At 38.7% G+C, this 14,942-nt stretch overlaps 2 protein-coding genes across 13 annotated transcripts in view; one reads left to right on the forward strand and one right to left on the reverse strand.

Moving 5' to 3' along the window:
- Nucleotides 1-14,823, reverse strand: part of LRRC28 (leucine rich repeat containing 28) — a 159,984-nt gene extending 145,161 nt beyond the window's left edge. For 5 of the 11 annotated variants that reach the window (XM_077124069.1, XM_077124070.1, XM_077124068.1 and 2 more), the window contains exons 1-2: nucleotides 14,432-14,541; nucleotides 10,996-11,223 (exon numbers count right to left, since the gene is read on the reverse strand). In XM_077124069.1, coding sequence (XP_076980184.1) covers nucleotides 10,996-11,163 — 168 coding nt within the window. In that variant the 5' untranslated portion in view covers nucleotides 11,164-11,223; nucleotides 14,432-14,541. The other 6 variants (XM_077124063.1, XM_077124066.1, XM_077124065.1 and 3 more) reach the window with 6 other exon arrangements.
- The window catches only part of TTC23 (tetratricopeptide repeat domain 23), a 110,664-nt gene continuing 110,000 nt past the window's right edge, over nucleotides 14,279-14,942 (forward strand). The window contains exon 1 of one of the 2 annotated variants that reach the window (XM_077124045.1): nucleotides 14,279-14,479. In XM_077124045.1, coding sequence (XP_076980160.1) covers nucleotides 14,398-14,479 — 82 coding nt within the window. In that variant the 5' untranslated portion in view covers nucleotides 14,279-14,397. The remainder of the gene's footprint in view (nucleotides 14,480-14,942) is intronic. The other variant, XM_077124050.1, reaches the window with a different exon arrangement.

The raw sequence follows: 14,942 nt of genomic DNA on the forward strand, positions 1-14,942 counted from the left end.
ACCCGCTCCAGTGAGATCGCCAAGGGGTGCGGGGTTCCCCGGGCGGGGCAGCAAAAGCGGCCGGAGTCCATCCCTTCCTCCTTCCCAGGCCAGCTGGCAGAATTGGGCAGGCGGCCCCCCGGACCAACTGAGAGAATTGGATCGGAAATCCCCAGGCCGCGGAGAACGGTGACCGGGGGTGGGGGGGGGATCCCTTCCAAACACGTGAGACAAACGTGTGCCACGAGCGCCACCTACTGGGCAGGATAAGAAAAACAGAACCCAGAGATTTCACAGAAAAATCTTACAACCTTGTTGGGTCCAACACCCAGGGAAATCTGACTAAATGCCCAGACGCCAGCAGCAGAAGATAACGGTCCACGCTCAGAAGATTGAGAATATGGCCCAGTCAAAGGAACAAACCAATAGTTCAAATGAGATACAGGAGCTGAAACAACTAATGCTGAATATACGAACAGAAATGGAAAACCTCTTCAAAAAGGAAATCGATAAATTGAGGGAGGACATGAAGAAGACATGGGCTGAACAAAAAGAAGAAATAGAAAAACTGAAAAAACAAATCACAGAACTTATGGAAGTGAAGGATAAAGTAGAAAAGATGGAAAAAACAATGGATACCTACAATGGTAGATTTAAAGAGACAGAAGATAGAATTAGTGATTTGGAGGATGGAACATCTGAATTCCAAAAGGAAACAGAAACTATCGGGAAAAGAATGGAAAAATTTGAACAGAGTATCAGGGAACTCAAGGACAATTTGAACCGCACAAATATACGTGTTGTGGGTGTCCCAGAAGGAGAAGAGAAGGGAAAAAGTGGTGTCATGGTTAGGGACAGGTGTCAACTTGGCCAAGTTATGGTACCTGTTCATCTGATTGGGCAAGCGCTGGCCTGTCTGTTGCAATGAGGACATTTCATAGGATTAGGTCATGATCACGTCAGCTACATCCACAGCTGATTCCATTTGTAATCAGCCAAAGGGGAGTGTCTTCTGCAATTAGTGATGCTAAATCCAATCATGGGAAGCCTTTTAAGGAGGACTTAGAGGAGACAGGTTGCATTCCTGCTTTGGCTGGTGAGCCTCTCCTGTGGAGTTCATCCAGGTCATCCATTGGAGTCATCGGCTTCGCAGCCTGCCCTGTGGATTTTGGACTCTGCATTCCTACGGTCACGTGAGACACTTTCATAAATTTTATATTTGCAAGTGTTCCCTATTGATTCTGTTTCTCTAGAGAACCCTAACTAATACAGGTGGAGAAAAACTAATGGAAGAAATTATCACTGAAAATTTCCCAACTCTTATGAAAGACCTAAAATTACAGATCCAAGAAGTGCAGCGCACCCCAAAGAGATTAGACCCAAATAGGCGTTCTCCAAGACACTTACTAGTTAGAATGTCAGAGGTCAAAGAGAAAGAGAGGATCTTGAAAGCAGCAAGAGAAAAACAATCCATCACATACAAGGGAAACCCAATAAGACTATGTGTAGATTTCTCAGCAGAAACCATGGAAGCTAGAAGACAGTGGGATGATATATTTAAATTACTAAAAGAGAAAAACTGCCAACCAAGACTCCTATATCCAGCAAAATTGTCCTTCAAAAATGAGGGAGAAATTAAAACATTCTCAGACAAAAAGTCACTGAGAGAATTTGTGACCAAGAGACCAGCTCTGCAAGAAATACTAAAGGGAGCACTAGAGTCAGATACGAAAAGACAGAAGAGAGAGGTATGGAGAAGAGTGTAGAAAGAAGGAAAGTCAGATATGATATATACAATACAAAAGGCAAAATGTTAGAAGAAAATATTATCCAAACAGTAATAACACTAAATGTTAATGGACTGAATTCCCAATCAAAAGACATAGACTGGCAGAATGGATTAAAAAACAGGATCCTTCTATATGCTGTCTATAGGAAACACATCTTAGACCCAAAGATAAACATAGGTTGAAAGTGAAAGGTTGGGAAAAGATATTTCATGCAAATAACAACCAGAAAAGAGCAGGAGTACTCTCTTATTGGATACTAATATCCAACAAATTAGACTTCAAATGTAAAACAGTTAAAAGAGACAAAGAAGGACACTATATACTAATAAAAGGAACAATTAAACAAGAAGACATAACAATCATAAATATTTACGCACCGAACCAGAATGCCCCAAAATACGTGAGGAATACACTGCAAACACTGAAAAGGGAAATAGACTCATATACCATAATAGTTGGAGACTTCAACTCACCACTCTCATCAATGGACAGAACATCTAGACAGAGGATCAATAAAGAAATACAGAATCTGAATATTACTATAAATGAGCTAGACTTAACAGACATTTATAGGACATTACATCCCACAACAGCAGGATACACCTTTTTCTCAAGTGCTCATGGATCATTCTCAAAGACAGACCATATGCTCGGTCACAAAGCAAGTCTTAACAAATTTAAAAAGATTGAAATCATACACAACACTTTCTCGGATCATAAAGGAATGAAGTTGGAAATCAATAATAGGTGGAGTGCCAGAAAATTCACAAATACGTGGAGGCTCAACAACACACTCTTAAACAACCAGTGGGTCAAAGAAGAAATTGCAAGAGAAATTAGTAAATACCTCGAGGCAAATGAAAATGAAAACACAACATATCAAAACTTATGGGATGCAGCAAAGGCAGTGCTAAGAGGGAAATTTATTGCCCTAAATGCCTATATCAGAAAAGAAGAAAAGGCAAAAATGCAGGAATTAACTGTCCACTTGGAAGAACTGGAGAAAGAACAGCAAACTAACCCCAAAGCAAGCAAAAGGAAAGAAATAACAAAGATTAGAGCAGAAATAAATGAAATTGAAAACATGAAAACAATAGAGAAAATCAATAAGTATTTCTATCAAGAAATGTCAGCATTTCACTCATAGGAAAATTCCTAAAGGTAACGAGGAAAATTCACTTAACATGAAATACTTCATTGCTTCATAATGGATAATTTGGTTAAATTTTAACTACATGGTTGGCTAGAATTAGGTCACAATAAATACTTGCAGAAGTAAAATGAAAGCAAGACTAACTGGGCTACAAATTAGGAAATTTGGCTTTTGCTCTAACTGACCATAAAAGTAACTTTGGACCCTTCCATTAACCTCTCCTAAGCTTAGTTTCCCCCAAAAGAATAAAAACTTGCCTAAATTGTCTATAATGCTCCTTCTAGATTTGAAATATTCAATGATTCAATAATTAGAATTAAATTATGTCAGGTATTCATTTTCCTAAAAACTGAGATTCTTTTAAATAAGACTTTTAAGAAGATTACCTAAAGTTTAACTATTTGACAAGGAACCACTGTCAATCAACCAGTAATGAGGGGAAAAACTGCAAAATCTGAAAGTTCAATAGGAAAAGAAGCTCTGATTTATAACGAAATTCATAATTTTTAGGCACCTATGTATGTATAATTCAAGCAGTTATATTTGTAATGAATGTTTTGCAGGACTATACCACTTACTATACAAGCACTAAAATACAGATGGACCATCAGAATGCTTCGCTATTTGAAACACTCATCAAATTCCACATGTTCAATTTAAGAAAAAAAAACATTATTTTTATACAAAGCAAATTATGGTGATGATATAAGCCCTGTACCCTAACAGGAGCTGAGCTACAAGGGTCCAACAGATTGGGGGTATACAATAAGCCTCTTCCGTTGGAATTCAAAATTAATCAACCAAACAACAAAACTTAATTCCCTCTCCCTATTTTTTCTATCACATTTGGTTGTATAATGCTCTTTTTTTTTAAAGGAAAGACAGAGAGAAGGAAGGAAGGATAGAAGGAAGGAAGGAAGGAAGAAAGGGAAACATCTTTAAACATTTTCTTGTTTTATTGTATTCTGTTTCTCCGTTTTTGTTACATGGGCTGGGGCCGGGAATCGAACCGAGGTCCTCCAGCATAGCAGGCAAGCACTTTGCCCGCTGAGCCACCGCGGCCCGCCCTGTATAATGCTCTTTTATGCTACTTAATTTTTGTCCCCCACAAAGTGGTCCAAAGTTCATATGAATTAGATCTTACTACTACCATATTCAAAGTGGGTGGAGGGTTATTGTGTAACTTTTTCCCATCATTGACCCCTCTCACTCTCAACCCAGTCACCAGCTGCAGGAGCCTTGCCAGCATAACATCAATATGTATGGTGTGTGACTATACCTCAATTAAACTGCTTTAAAAAAATACAGAGACATTACCATCACTGTCAATCAAGTCAAATATTTAGACTCAGTGATAAATGTAGCCCTAGTTAAGATAGATAAAACCTTAGTGGCATTATATTCCAACCATTTTATTTTAATTATTAAAATAATAAGTATTTCTTGAATATAAACCAACTTAATAGTAGAGACTTTCCCTTTTATCATAAATACTTAAGGAAGGCTCTGCTTCTTCCTCCCACCTCGTGCCCTCTACCCTTCTTCCACAGGCATCACCACTAGTAAGTTTGTTACATGTCTTTTTATGCTTTAGTTTCTTCATCTATAAAACAGGGATAATAATAGTGTCTACATCGTGGGATTTTTTTGAGAATTAAGTTAATACATGTAAACTGCTTCCAACAGTGACTGAAACTTAGCAAACTCTCAAAAAGTGTTAGCTGCTATCAGAATTGAATTCCATATTGATGGACATTTAGGCTTGCACACTTTCTTATCATATACAATGCTATGGTGAACATATTTGTTTCCTTGACTCTTTTTTATTTTGGGGTAAATTCCTGCAAGTGAAAATGCTGACTCAAACGTATTCCCATGTAAAATTTTCCTAGATATAGTCCAACTGCCCATTAAAAACAGTGAGTCAATTTGCACTCCTTCCAACAGTATGGAACAGTATCTTCTCTGCATTTTCTCCAACCCTGGGCATTAATAATTCTGAACCCTAAGAATTAATCTTTTTAATTTTTGCCATTCTGATAGGTAAAAATTTTTTCATTTCTTCTTTTGGAAGGTAAACATCTTTCATATTTGATGGGAGGGTCCGGAGTGTTTTCTCCTGGGCCAACAGGAAAGAAAAATATTTGTGCCCACATGTCTCCCCAATCAGAAATGTGATTGACAGACTTCCTCTTCTTCCCTCTACGTAGGATATTATTTTTAGCTAAATTCTCTCTTGTTGCATTGATTAACTGCTTAATCAGGACTCATCTACTCTTATTCCTTAGCCTGACTCCTCTCTTTCATTAAAATTTAGATGCCTCTGTTGTCCATTCATATTTAAAAATAAATGTGGCAAATGGTGAAAATTCCCACTATTTCAATTCCCCAGGTCTCCTATCTACTGCTCTCATTATGGGAAGCTGGAATATCCATTAAATGATTTTAGCCTAAAGGCTAAGATGTTTTTTGTTCCTTCAGTCTCCCGTGATCTTTAATTTCATAAATGAGGTAACTGAGGTCCAAAGAAGTTAAACACACATAGAACCTGCATCTGTTACCTCCCAGTTCTGAGTTTTTGCTACCAAACCATGGCATGCTCCTTTCTGGGACCAGGGCCCTCAAATGCTTCCAAAACTAATTTTCTTCCTTGGTGAACTTTCATACTTAGGAAGAAGAACTGGTGTTTGCTGCCTCCAAGCCATATTCCTTCTTTCTCTTAACAAAGCTTCAGCTTTAAGGAGTGGGAAGAGGGAGTTCCACCTCAGCCATCTACCTCCTGTACTCCACTCCCCATACCCTAATATCATCCCAAACTTTAAAACTGAACTCTCTCTCCACCACCATAACATCCCATTCTCCTGATGGATTACTAAATCAGGCCTAGCATTACAGTTCTTCAAGTTCATGGCCCTCCCCATTTTCCCTATTCATTCACTCCTCCCTTCTTTCTTTCTTTTCCTCTAATCCAACTCAGATTTCATGGCCCATCATTTTAATCAATTCCCTGCCAAAATCTCAACCCTCTTAGGCCCTCTGTACTTGTATTGCATCTATGTGTCAAAATTCCAAATCCTGCATGATTATAACATCCACTTTCTTCATCTCTCAGACAGTTGAGGACTGTAGGAACAAATCCCCTAAACAAGCAGATGGTTCCATATTAGCCTCCTCACTAACCACTTGCTAAATAACGCACCATGATTCTAATGCATTTTTCCAGCCAAATTACCCTGGAACTCTTCACAACAATAATTTCAAACCTGTACTCTCCACAAATCTTCACTTCCCCAGTCAGACGGCCTTGCCTGGTAAAGAAGCAGCAGAAGTCATTGGGCAAGAATACATGCAACTGCCTTGCTCTTCCCCCATCTGTTTCTATTTTTGCACCATCCTCCCTTTCCTATTACAAAGAAGGAAGGGGTCCTATTCCCAAAGTCAACCCATGTACCTGTACTCTGGAGTCCATCCCTTCCTGCCATCTTAGGAACCTTGGTCTTTCAAGTATTGGCTTTTTTCTGTATCTTCAACTACTCTCTAATGGAGATTTCCCATCAGCATTTAGACAGGCTCAAATCTTTCATCTTAGGAAAGAGAAGAGAGGGAGAGAGGAAAGAGGATACAATGAAAAGAGCTCCTTTGAGATCAAGCCCCCTCCAGCCATGACCTCTCTCCAGCTCTTCCATTTCACAGCTAACCTTCAAGACTTGTCTGCATTTGCTGCCTGTTTTTACCACATCTTTCTCACTAACACACTCAAAATCGGATTCTACTTCCTAGAGCTTCTGCCTCTCCTAACCTAGTCACCACCACTCTGTCACTAGACTCTTAGGACATATGTTTGTTCTCATCTTATTTGATGCCCAAGCACCAATCACCCCTTTCTAAAACACTCTATTCCTCTAGCCTCTGGAACATCAAACTCCTGGTCTTCCTTCTGCCTGACAGCTGCTCCCCATCTCTTATACCCATCTTTCAAACACGAGATTTTAAACTTAAAGGAATTATTTTTTTACTTTCTAAGTAATCTCATTCTTGTCCTTATCTCTGATTATCAATAACATGCCAGAGATTCCCACATTTATGTACTGTCAGGGGCTCTGAGAACACTTTTCCACTCTCAGCACTTGTTCCACCTTTAATATTCCCTAGATTAGTAAACCACTATCACACAGTTATTCAAACTTCACACCTTATTAATCAGGAATTTTTGGTTTCAAAGGGTGGAAAAAACAAAACTTCAAACTAGTTTCCGCCAAATACATATATATATATATATATATATATATATATATATATATATATATATATATAAACTCAGGTAACTACCATGTAATAGGCGCTCTGTAAACAAGTCCAGGGTTCCATCTAAATCCAGGCATGCTGGATCAAGTTATTTAAAAGCTGTCATCAGGAAGTCATCTCACCCCACTGCTCAAATCTACATTCCTCTGTGTTGGCTTCATTCTCAGGTAGGCTCTTGGGTAGTAGTCAAGACGGCTACCAGAAGCTTCAAGTTTATATCCTATCAATTTGGCAACCCCAAGAATTTCAGTTAAAGTCTCCAGGCTGGGCCAATCATGACAGCCAGAATTGGCCAAGCTTGGCTCATTTCTTACCACCTAAAATCTTTTTTCCACCTCTATAACCACCATCCTTCTCCACCTGCTTACTTCATACCTCCACTTGGTTATCTTCACTAGCTAAGAAAAAGTTCCCAAACCTTAACATGTTCAAAATTTTGAGGTCCCTGGTCTCTACCAGCCTCTTCCAGTTATCCATTTCCCTCCAGCTACAATGGACTAGTCTTCATTTCTTTGGTCATGCCCACTCCCTCGATGTTAGAGCCTATACCCATGCTTTATCCTCTGTCTATGAAGTGCTTCATTCCTTCTCATCTAGTTAATGCCTACTTATCTTCCAGTCTCACTTTAATATCACTTCCTCAAGAACATTCCCCCTAGCCCTGGGATAGGTTAAATAAGCCTTGTCATAAACCAAACCAGTACTCAGTATTTATCAGGACCTCATAGTTATTTGCTCAACATCCATATTCCCCCTCAGAGCAGATGTTCTATGTGGGCAGGGCCTACTATATCTGTCTTGTTTACCATCCTGGATCCTGGCAAAGCACCTGGTACTCTCCTTACATCCTTATGAAATAAATGAATGAATACCATCCTCTGGAGGTCATTTTTAAAACTCATCTACTTGATTTTTGTTTGAAAGGGTCAATCAAGAAAAGGCAAGGCACTCAACAAAATAAACTTCTATATTTACAAAACTCTTATCCACAAAAGATTCCAAAGAATAACATCTAATGTTATCAGCTTCTTACATTCCTGTTCAAAACACATGCAATGGCTCTACACAGCCTATAGAATAGAGCTCTAACTCCCTAGGGATTATTTAAGGTATTTAAGATTCAATAAGACACAGTGCCAATGCAGAGTTTTTATCTTGGCCTTATCTCCTGCTGTCACCCCTCACAAACTCTGTGCTCAGTCAATGGTTTTCTATTCTACTCCATGGATTCCTCGAGATTCCATACAGTTCCTTGGAGCAAGATTCCAGCCTAATCCCTAACCTAGAAAAGAATGGCATCTTTTTACTTACTGAACTTTTTAAAAAAATAAATATTCTGCTAAATTGGGCTTGAAAATGTTTACTGGAGGTCACCTCTGAACATCCCATTCTACTCTTTCCTAAGCCAGGGCAGGAAGAGTTACGTGGTGAGCACTAACGCCAAATCACAAAGCAAACACAAAGAGAACTGCCCAGGCAGAAGTAGAGGCTCTATTGCTCTGTCTTGTCTTCTCCAGCCCATAATTCTCCACTGTAGTACTGTTCAAAAAGAACATGTACTACCACTGAACTTATTCCCTGAACTTTTTGTCATTGAGTTTTAGTTCACATTTTTTCCTTCAATTAGGGATACTACCAAACAAAAACTCCATGAGAGTAAGATTTGCTCCAAGATGCATCTCTCACCAGTGAACAGTGCTGGGTAAACAGTAAGTATTCAATAAATATGAGTTCAATGAATGAAAGATGCTCTTCCTCTTAACCTTTGGTCAAAGTTTTATTCATTATCCAGCATCAATGCAAACAGCATTATAAAGAAGACTTTATAAAGTCTTCTAAAATCCTGCCCTGCTATGTAGAACTAAATTATGTGTCCTAGAAACATTCAACAGTAGGGTAGACATTGGGGATACAGAACTAAAGATACTGCACCTGCCTTCAAAGACTGACAGTCTGGAACTCTTATACAAACGCTATAATCCTTATGTTATTTTATTTTCTATTTACTTATTAATTCATTCAACCATTATATAAATACCTATCACATGCCAAACACAAAACCTATGATTCATTCCTATTGTCTAATTTATTTTATAGTCATCACAGAGATCAGAGGTTCAATCACTAAGTCTTGAATTCCCTTAAGATAATTAAAGAAAAATACTTTAAACCATTTTCTAAGGTGAATGTTGGGGACCAAAATCATAATGTTCCTTAGTTATTTCTTATCTACCTATTAATTACATAGCAGGAGTCCTATATAAATCAACTCACATTGGATTTTTCAGCTATACAAATAATGCTAATATTGCATAATGACATAATACTAGTAAGCATTTTTAAAGATAGAATGGCCCAGAAATCCTGCTTTTGAGACTCTGTCTCAAAACACATGCACAGATGTGTACACACACACACACACACACACACACACACACACACACACTTGTATCTACACCGACCTGGAAGTTAGTAGAATGAGAATACCATGAAGTAAAAAAAAAAAGTTGCAGAGAAATATGCACAGTATGATTCTAATTTTTTTGTTTAGAAAAGGGGAAAAAATCTATTAAGTAGTATATAATTATATAAACACAAGCGAAGGAGTGGAAGGCTACAACCAAAGCTTTAACACACGTTATCCCACAGTAAAGAACTTGAAGAAGCAAAAAAGAAACAATTACTTTGCATGAATTCCTCCAGAAATGAGAAAGTTATTCTTTGGAATATTAAAAAGAGGCTATTTTCCCTGTGCTTTAGTTCTAAATATAGGCATTCCCCAAGTTCTGAATATCTGACAAACAAGCCTCCTACTCATGTAAGACACTGTCACATTATATGATGATTTTACAAAAAAAGGATTCATATAACTGTTTTTATATGATATTAAAGTTTGAAAACTGAAAAATCTAATTTAAAAATCCAACAAGGTACGCAACATAACATATAAACCAATATGCCAAACAGTACAAATGGAAGATACAGATACATATCCACCTATATCCAAATTCAGCAAAGATAAAGATATTTTGCTTTCTACTCATTATAGGTATTTGACACATACTAAATAAAACTTTTCCAGGAAAACCCGCCATAAATAGAAAGCCAATAAGATATTCTTTCCAGGTAAAAAGTCCAACAAAGAAGGAAATAAGGAATGGGTCAATTCACAAGGAAACAGCAAGATATCATAAATCCTCTAAAATGAGTAAGACTAGAATTCAACACAAGATTCAGATGAAACCAGGAAAAGTCCACATAAAGTACATCCATTTAAAACAGAGACCCCCTTTCCTATTAATAAATAGCAAGAATAAAAAGTCTGATTGGGACATTCACTTGAAAAAATTTTTAAACAGTTTATCTTCTATGTCATGAAATTTAGGTTATAATTATATCTATGTGTTTATTCTTAAAGTGAATCAAACGTTGCTTTCATGGCAAAATTTTTTCCAACTAAATGTATGACAACCCAATTCAAACTCATCTGACTTTCATAGAGCAATCACAAAGGAGGCCAATTTTTTTCCAAAACCAAGCAATGTTGTAGCCAAGATTCCCAAATGCCTCTCTTAATACTTTAACATTCATATTCATTCTCTTTTTATATGCCTATAACTCAAAGTCATCCTTGTTAGTCTTTCTCTTCTTCACTTTCTAATAAGAAGGGAAATACATCTTGTCTGAATATCTTAGAATATGACAAATATAACTTGGCCAGGACAAAATTTATACATAAATGCTTTGAAATGCAATAAAATACTGTACCAAGGTTGTAAGGGAGTTCCTTTTCATATAGAGTCTCTCCAAGTACTGCAGTCCCTCATCTTTCAGTAACTCCAGTGGGAAATGGTGCAGATTCCTATAATTTAAGAACAAATTCTTGTGCTTTTCCAGTCTTGCCACAGAAATCGTCTTACAAAGTTCAGATGCCATGACTGAACATATCCCATTAGGCACGTTGCAGCACTACATCTTGTCAAAATCGGTCCATTTCTAAGGAGAACAAGAAAATGTAATAATTATAATCCTTCATACAAGCATTTACATGTAAAGCTATTTGCAGACATTAAAAAGAGAATTATACATTCAATCCTATAGCCTTCTTTCAAAACAACTATATTTGGCATACATATTTAGGAACAGATTAAAATGAACAATTTAATTAAAATACCGTCACTTTTAAAGCAATACTTAACTCTTAGTAGAAATAATTCTAATTGAAAAAATAGTTCTTAAACATGAGATAGGAATCCTGGTCTAAGAGAACAGAGACCTATTTCTTAACATACTACCAAAGGAAAGGCTTTCCTTCTTGAACTACTGCATTTTAAAACCTGTTTAAGGTTTTTCAAAAATATTTAAAAATACATCTGGATCTCTTATACCTTCATTTTCTTCATTTCTAAATAATGTCCTTTATTCTGATTTTTTAATCTATTGATTCTTTTCTTTTTAGGTTTGCAAATTAACAGGGGTAACAGAAAACTAGGTCCACGGGAATTTTTTTTTTATATTATTATTATTTTCAACTATTTCAATGAAAGAAAAAAATACTGCATTAGAAACTAAGAACCAACCCTGGATTATTCTATTACTTCTATTACAACCTCTCTGGGCCTCAGTTGTCTAACATTTAAATGGAGCTAGCAATTAAATTGATCCATTTAAAGGTCAGAGTCCAGGACAGATCATTTTAAATTCCCTCCTAGCTTTGAAAATAACAAGGGCAAGGACCATAATAAACTTTACAATCACTTACTTAACATGAAAACAGCCTCAGAGTTTCTATCATTTGCTCAAAGTCACACAGCTCTTAAGGAACAAAAAAGTGGATCTGACTCCACATTCAGCGGATTTCAAAGCCTAGGTTTCTTCACATGAACACGATTCATAGGATTCCAAACGGTACCAGGGAAATATGAAAACAACTACAAAGAAGTTGGATTTTGTTCAGAGCCTACTCTCTGTTTTCCTGGGCACCTTTTTTTACACTCTCTAGTGAAAGCATCTTTTATTGAAAACGTTTTTTCTTAAGAAAAACTACTTTCACTGGGAATTAATACCAGTTCAATACAGAATATAATAAAAAACTTTCAATATGCAGAATATTATTTCTGGTAAGCCTTCTATCCTATGTCCAAACTCTAACTTCTAGCTAGTAAGAAAGCATTTGGCTTTAAAAGGGCAGCAAATATGCAATATTCAATAATAGCCCCAATGCAACATGTTTTCCTATACTGATGCTACCTACTCATTTACCTATTTTGGGGGATAATATGACTTTGAACAAGATATTCAATCTCTCTACACCTTCTCTCATCTGTAAAGCAAGGAAAACTAAACTAGAGACAACATCCATGATTCTGTGTGATGCTTTCTAAGGAATTATTCATTGCAGTCCTAAACGAGAAGCAACTTAGATGTCTCATAAGCACCTCAAACTTAACACATTCAAAACAGAGATTTTGATTTTCATCACCATTCTTTCTCATCTCTGCAAATGGCAGAGACCCCATCTACCCAGCTGCTCATGCCAGTGGGAAATCTGGAAATGATGAACAATTACACTCTCTCATGCACCAGATACCTCCCAGCTATCACAAGGCCAGGGGTTTCTATCTTCAAAATATAACTCAAATCCATCCACATCTCTCCATCTGTCGAAACCCATTCCAGTGTCATGTCTTGTCTGGCAACTGGATCAGCGGTCCCGCAGTTTCCACTCTAGCCACTCTCCAAATACATTTAATCACTTAGCAGTGAGCCTTTAAAACTGTGAATCCAATTATGCCTCCCTCTCAGGTACACTGGCTGCGTTGTGAACACACACCCTAAACAAACTCGTCAAAAACTTCATATTTAGAAAATCAAGTTTTCATCAGGGTCTTCTGAGCTCTTTGCAACCTAACCCCACTTACTTCTCCAGCCTTAAGTGGCAGCACTTTCCTAAGCTACTGGGCTTCTTTCTAGGCCTTGAAAAGTACTAAACTCTTCCAGAGCACTTGGTGTTCTCTTGGCCTGGAAAGAAAGCACCGTCCCGTCCCTTCAGGTTTAAAATAAAAATCACTTTCCTACTAAAACTAACATCATTCTACTATGCTCTCAAATTAACCTGGTCTGGGGGTCGTTTGTTTGTAAGACTATTCACAATTCGTCATTTTTTGACGTATCTGTTTATTGCTTAAGAGCTTGCAAATGACACAAGGATCTTTCATCCTTACAACCTTGCATTGCAAAAGACATCATTTAGCCCATCTTACAGATGAAGAAACTGAGACTCAGAAGATGTAACTTGCTAGAACTGAGTCGCAGGTGGACTGACTCCAAAGCCTGAGCATAACTCACTTTTTATGCGCTTTCTCTGCTGCAAAATGCAACCACGGTGTTTCTTTTCATGCGGAAGGCAAAGCTTACAGATGTAATAATACAAAGCAAAATTATACCAACACTGACCGATGGTTAAAATGCATCTTGCTACAAAGGCAGTTAGGGAGAAGAGCTCTTCACAAAAGGAATCTGAAAGCTACTAATAATGAAAATGCTAATAGTTTTCCAGTATAAATCCATGGCAATATACAGCCTTTAACAGAATATTTTTTCTTCCCCCAATGCACTTCATTACCTTTTACCTACTGTTAAAGTAAACAGGCAACAAAGTAAACAGGTAATTGGTAATATTAATTGTAGACAACTGCACCTCCACACGAGTTTTTGACAGCTAAACACCTCACTATTACTTAAAAAAAATCTTCTATCTTAAGAAAATTCCAAATATTCTAAGTAGAAATGTTTTAAAGTAAAGGAGTCCCTTAGACTAATTTCTCCATATTTGCTTCAGTGAAATATTACCCCGATTTTCTAATATTGAACATTAGAGAGTTTGTAATTATAAAGACGTTTGTAAAAGGTTATTTTCTCAGTGCTAAGAAATGCTGTCAGAAGTCTCAGGCAAAACAAATGCCTAGGGTGGAAGCAGCGAGCCCCGTGGCAGGGATTTCACACACCGGTTGTTAAGCTTCTCCGGTCCCAGGAACGGCGGGCCGCCGAGGGCGAGGATGGCCAAGTAGCTGCGGTGACCCGAGGCCCGGCTGGGTCCACTTCGGACAGAGGTCTCCCTTGTCGCGGCCCGCCCGGCTTCCCCGACCCGGCCTGGGGCGGCCCCACCACATGAACACCCAGCGCGGCAGGCAGCCGCACTCACCTGGACGCCGGCGGAACCAGCGCTCAGGGACACGGACAGCCTTGGACGGCGAGCGGAGGATGGCGGGCGGGTGGGGCGGGGCGGCGGGGCGGGACGGGGAGGGACGGCGTGGGCAGAGCAAGGACCGGGAGGAGTGGGACGGAGAGGGCGGGACGCCGGGCGGGAGGGGAGGGGCGGGGCTCCGGGCGGGAGGGGCGGAGCCCCGGGCGGGAGGGACGTTGGCGACCAGCATGCCTTGGAGACGACAAAACCTCCCGATAACTTGTACCTGTTCTCGTGGCTTTACGATAGGAGAGACCAGAGGCTCTCTTTCCAGGCGATGTGCCTATTGGCGGAGAAAGCCACTTCCTCCAACCTGGCTCCGCCCTCGGCTCAACCCTTCCTTCCGGCTCGGGTCGGGGATGGCTGTCTAGAGGCGTTGGGGTTTTAGGTAGTCTTTTGAAGGAGAGGGGCTTAGCCATCTCCAACTCTAGAGGCGGGTAGTAACTGACTTCCTTCATTTATGCGTTCT

The sequence above is a fragment of the Tamandua tetradactyla genome, chromosome 12, assembly GCF_023851605.1.
Source record: "Tamandua tetradactyla isolate mTamTet1 chromosome 12, mTamTet1.pri, whole genome shotgun sequence".
In the NCBI taxonomy this organism is placed as follows: domain Eukaryota; kingdom Metazoa; phylum Chordata; class Mammalia; order Pilosa; family Myrmecophagidae; genus Tamandua; species Tamandua tetradactyla.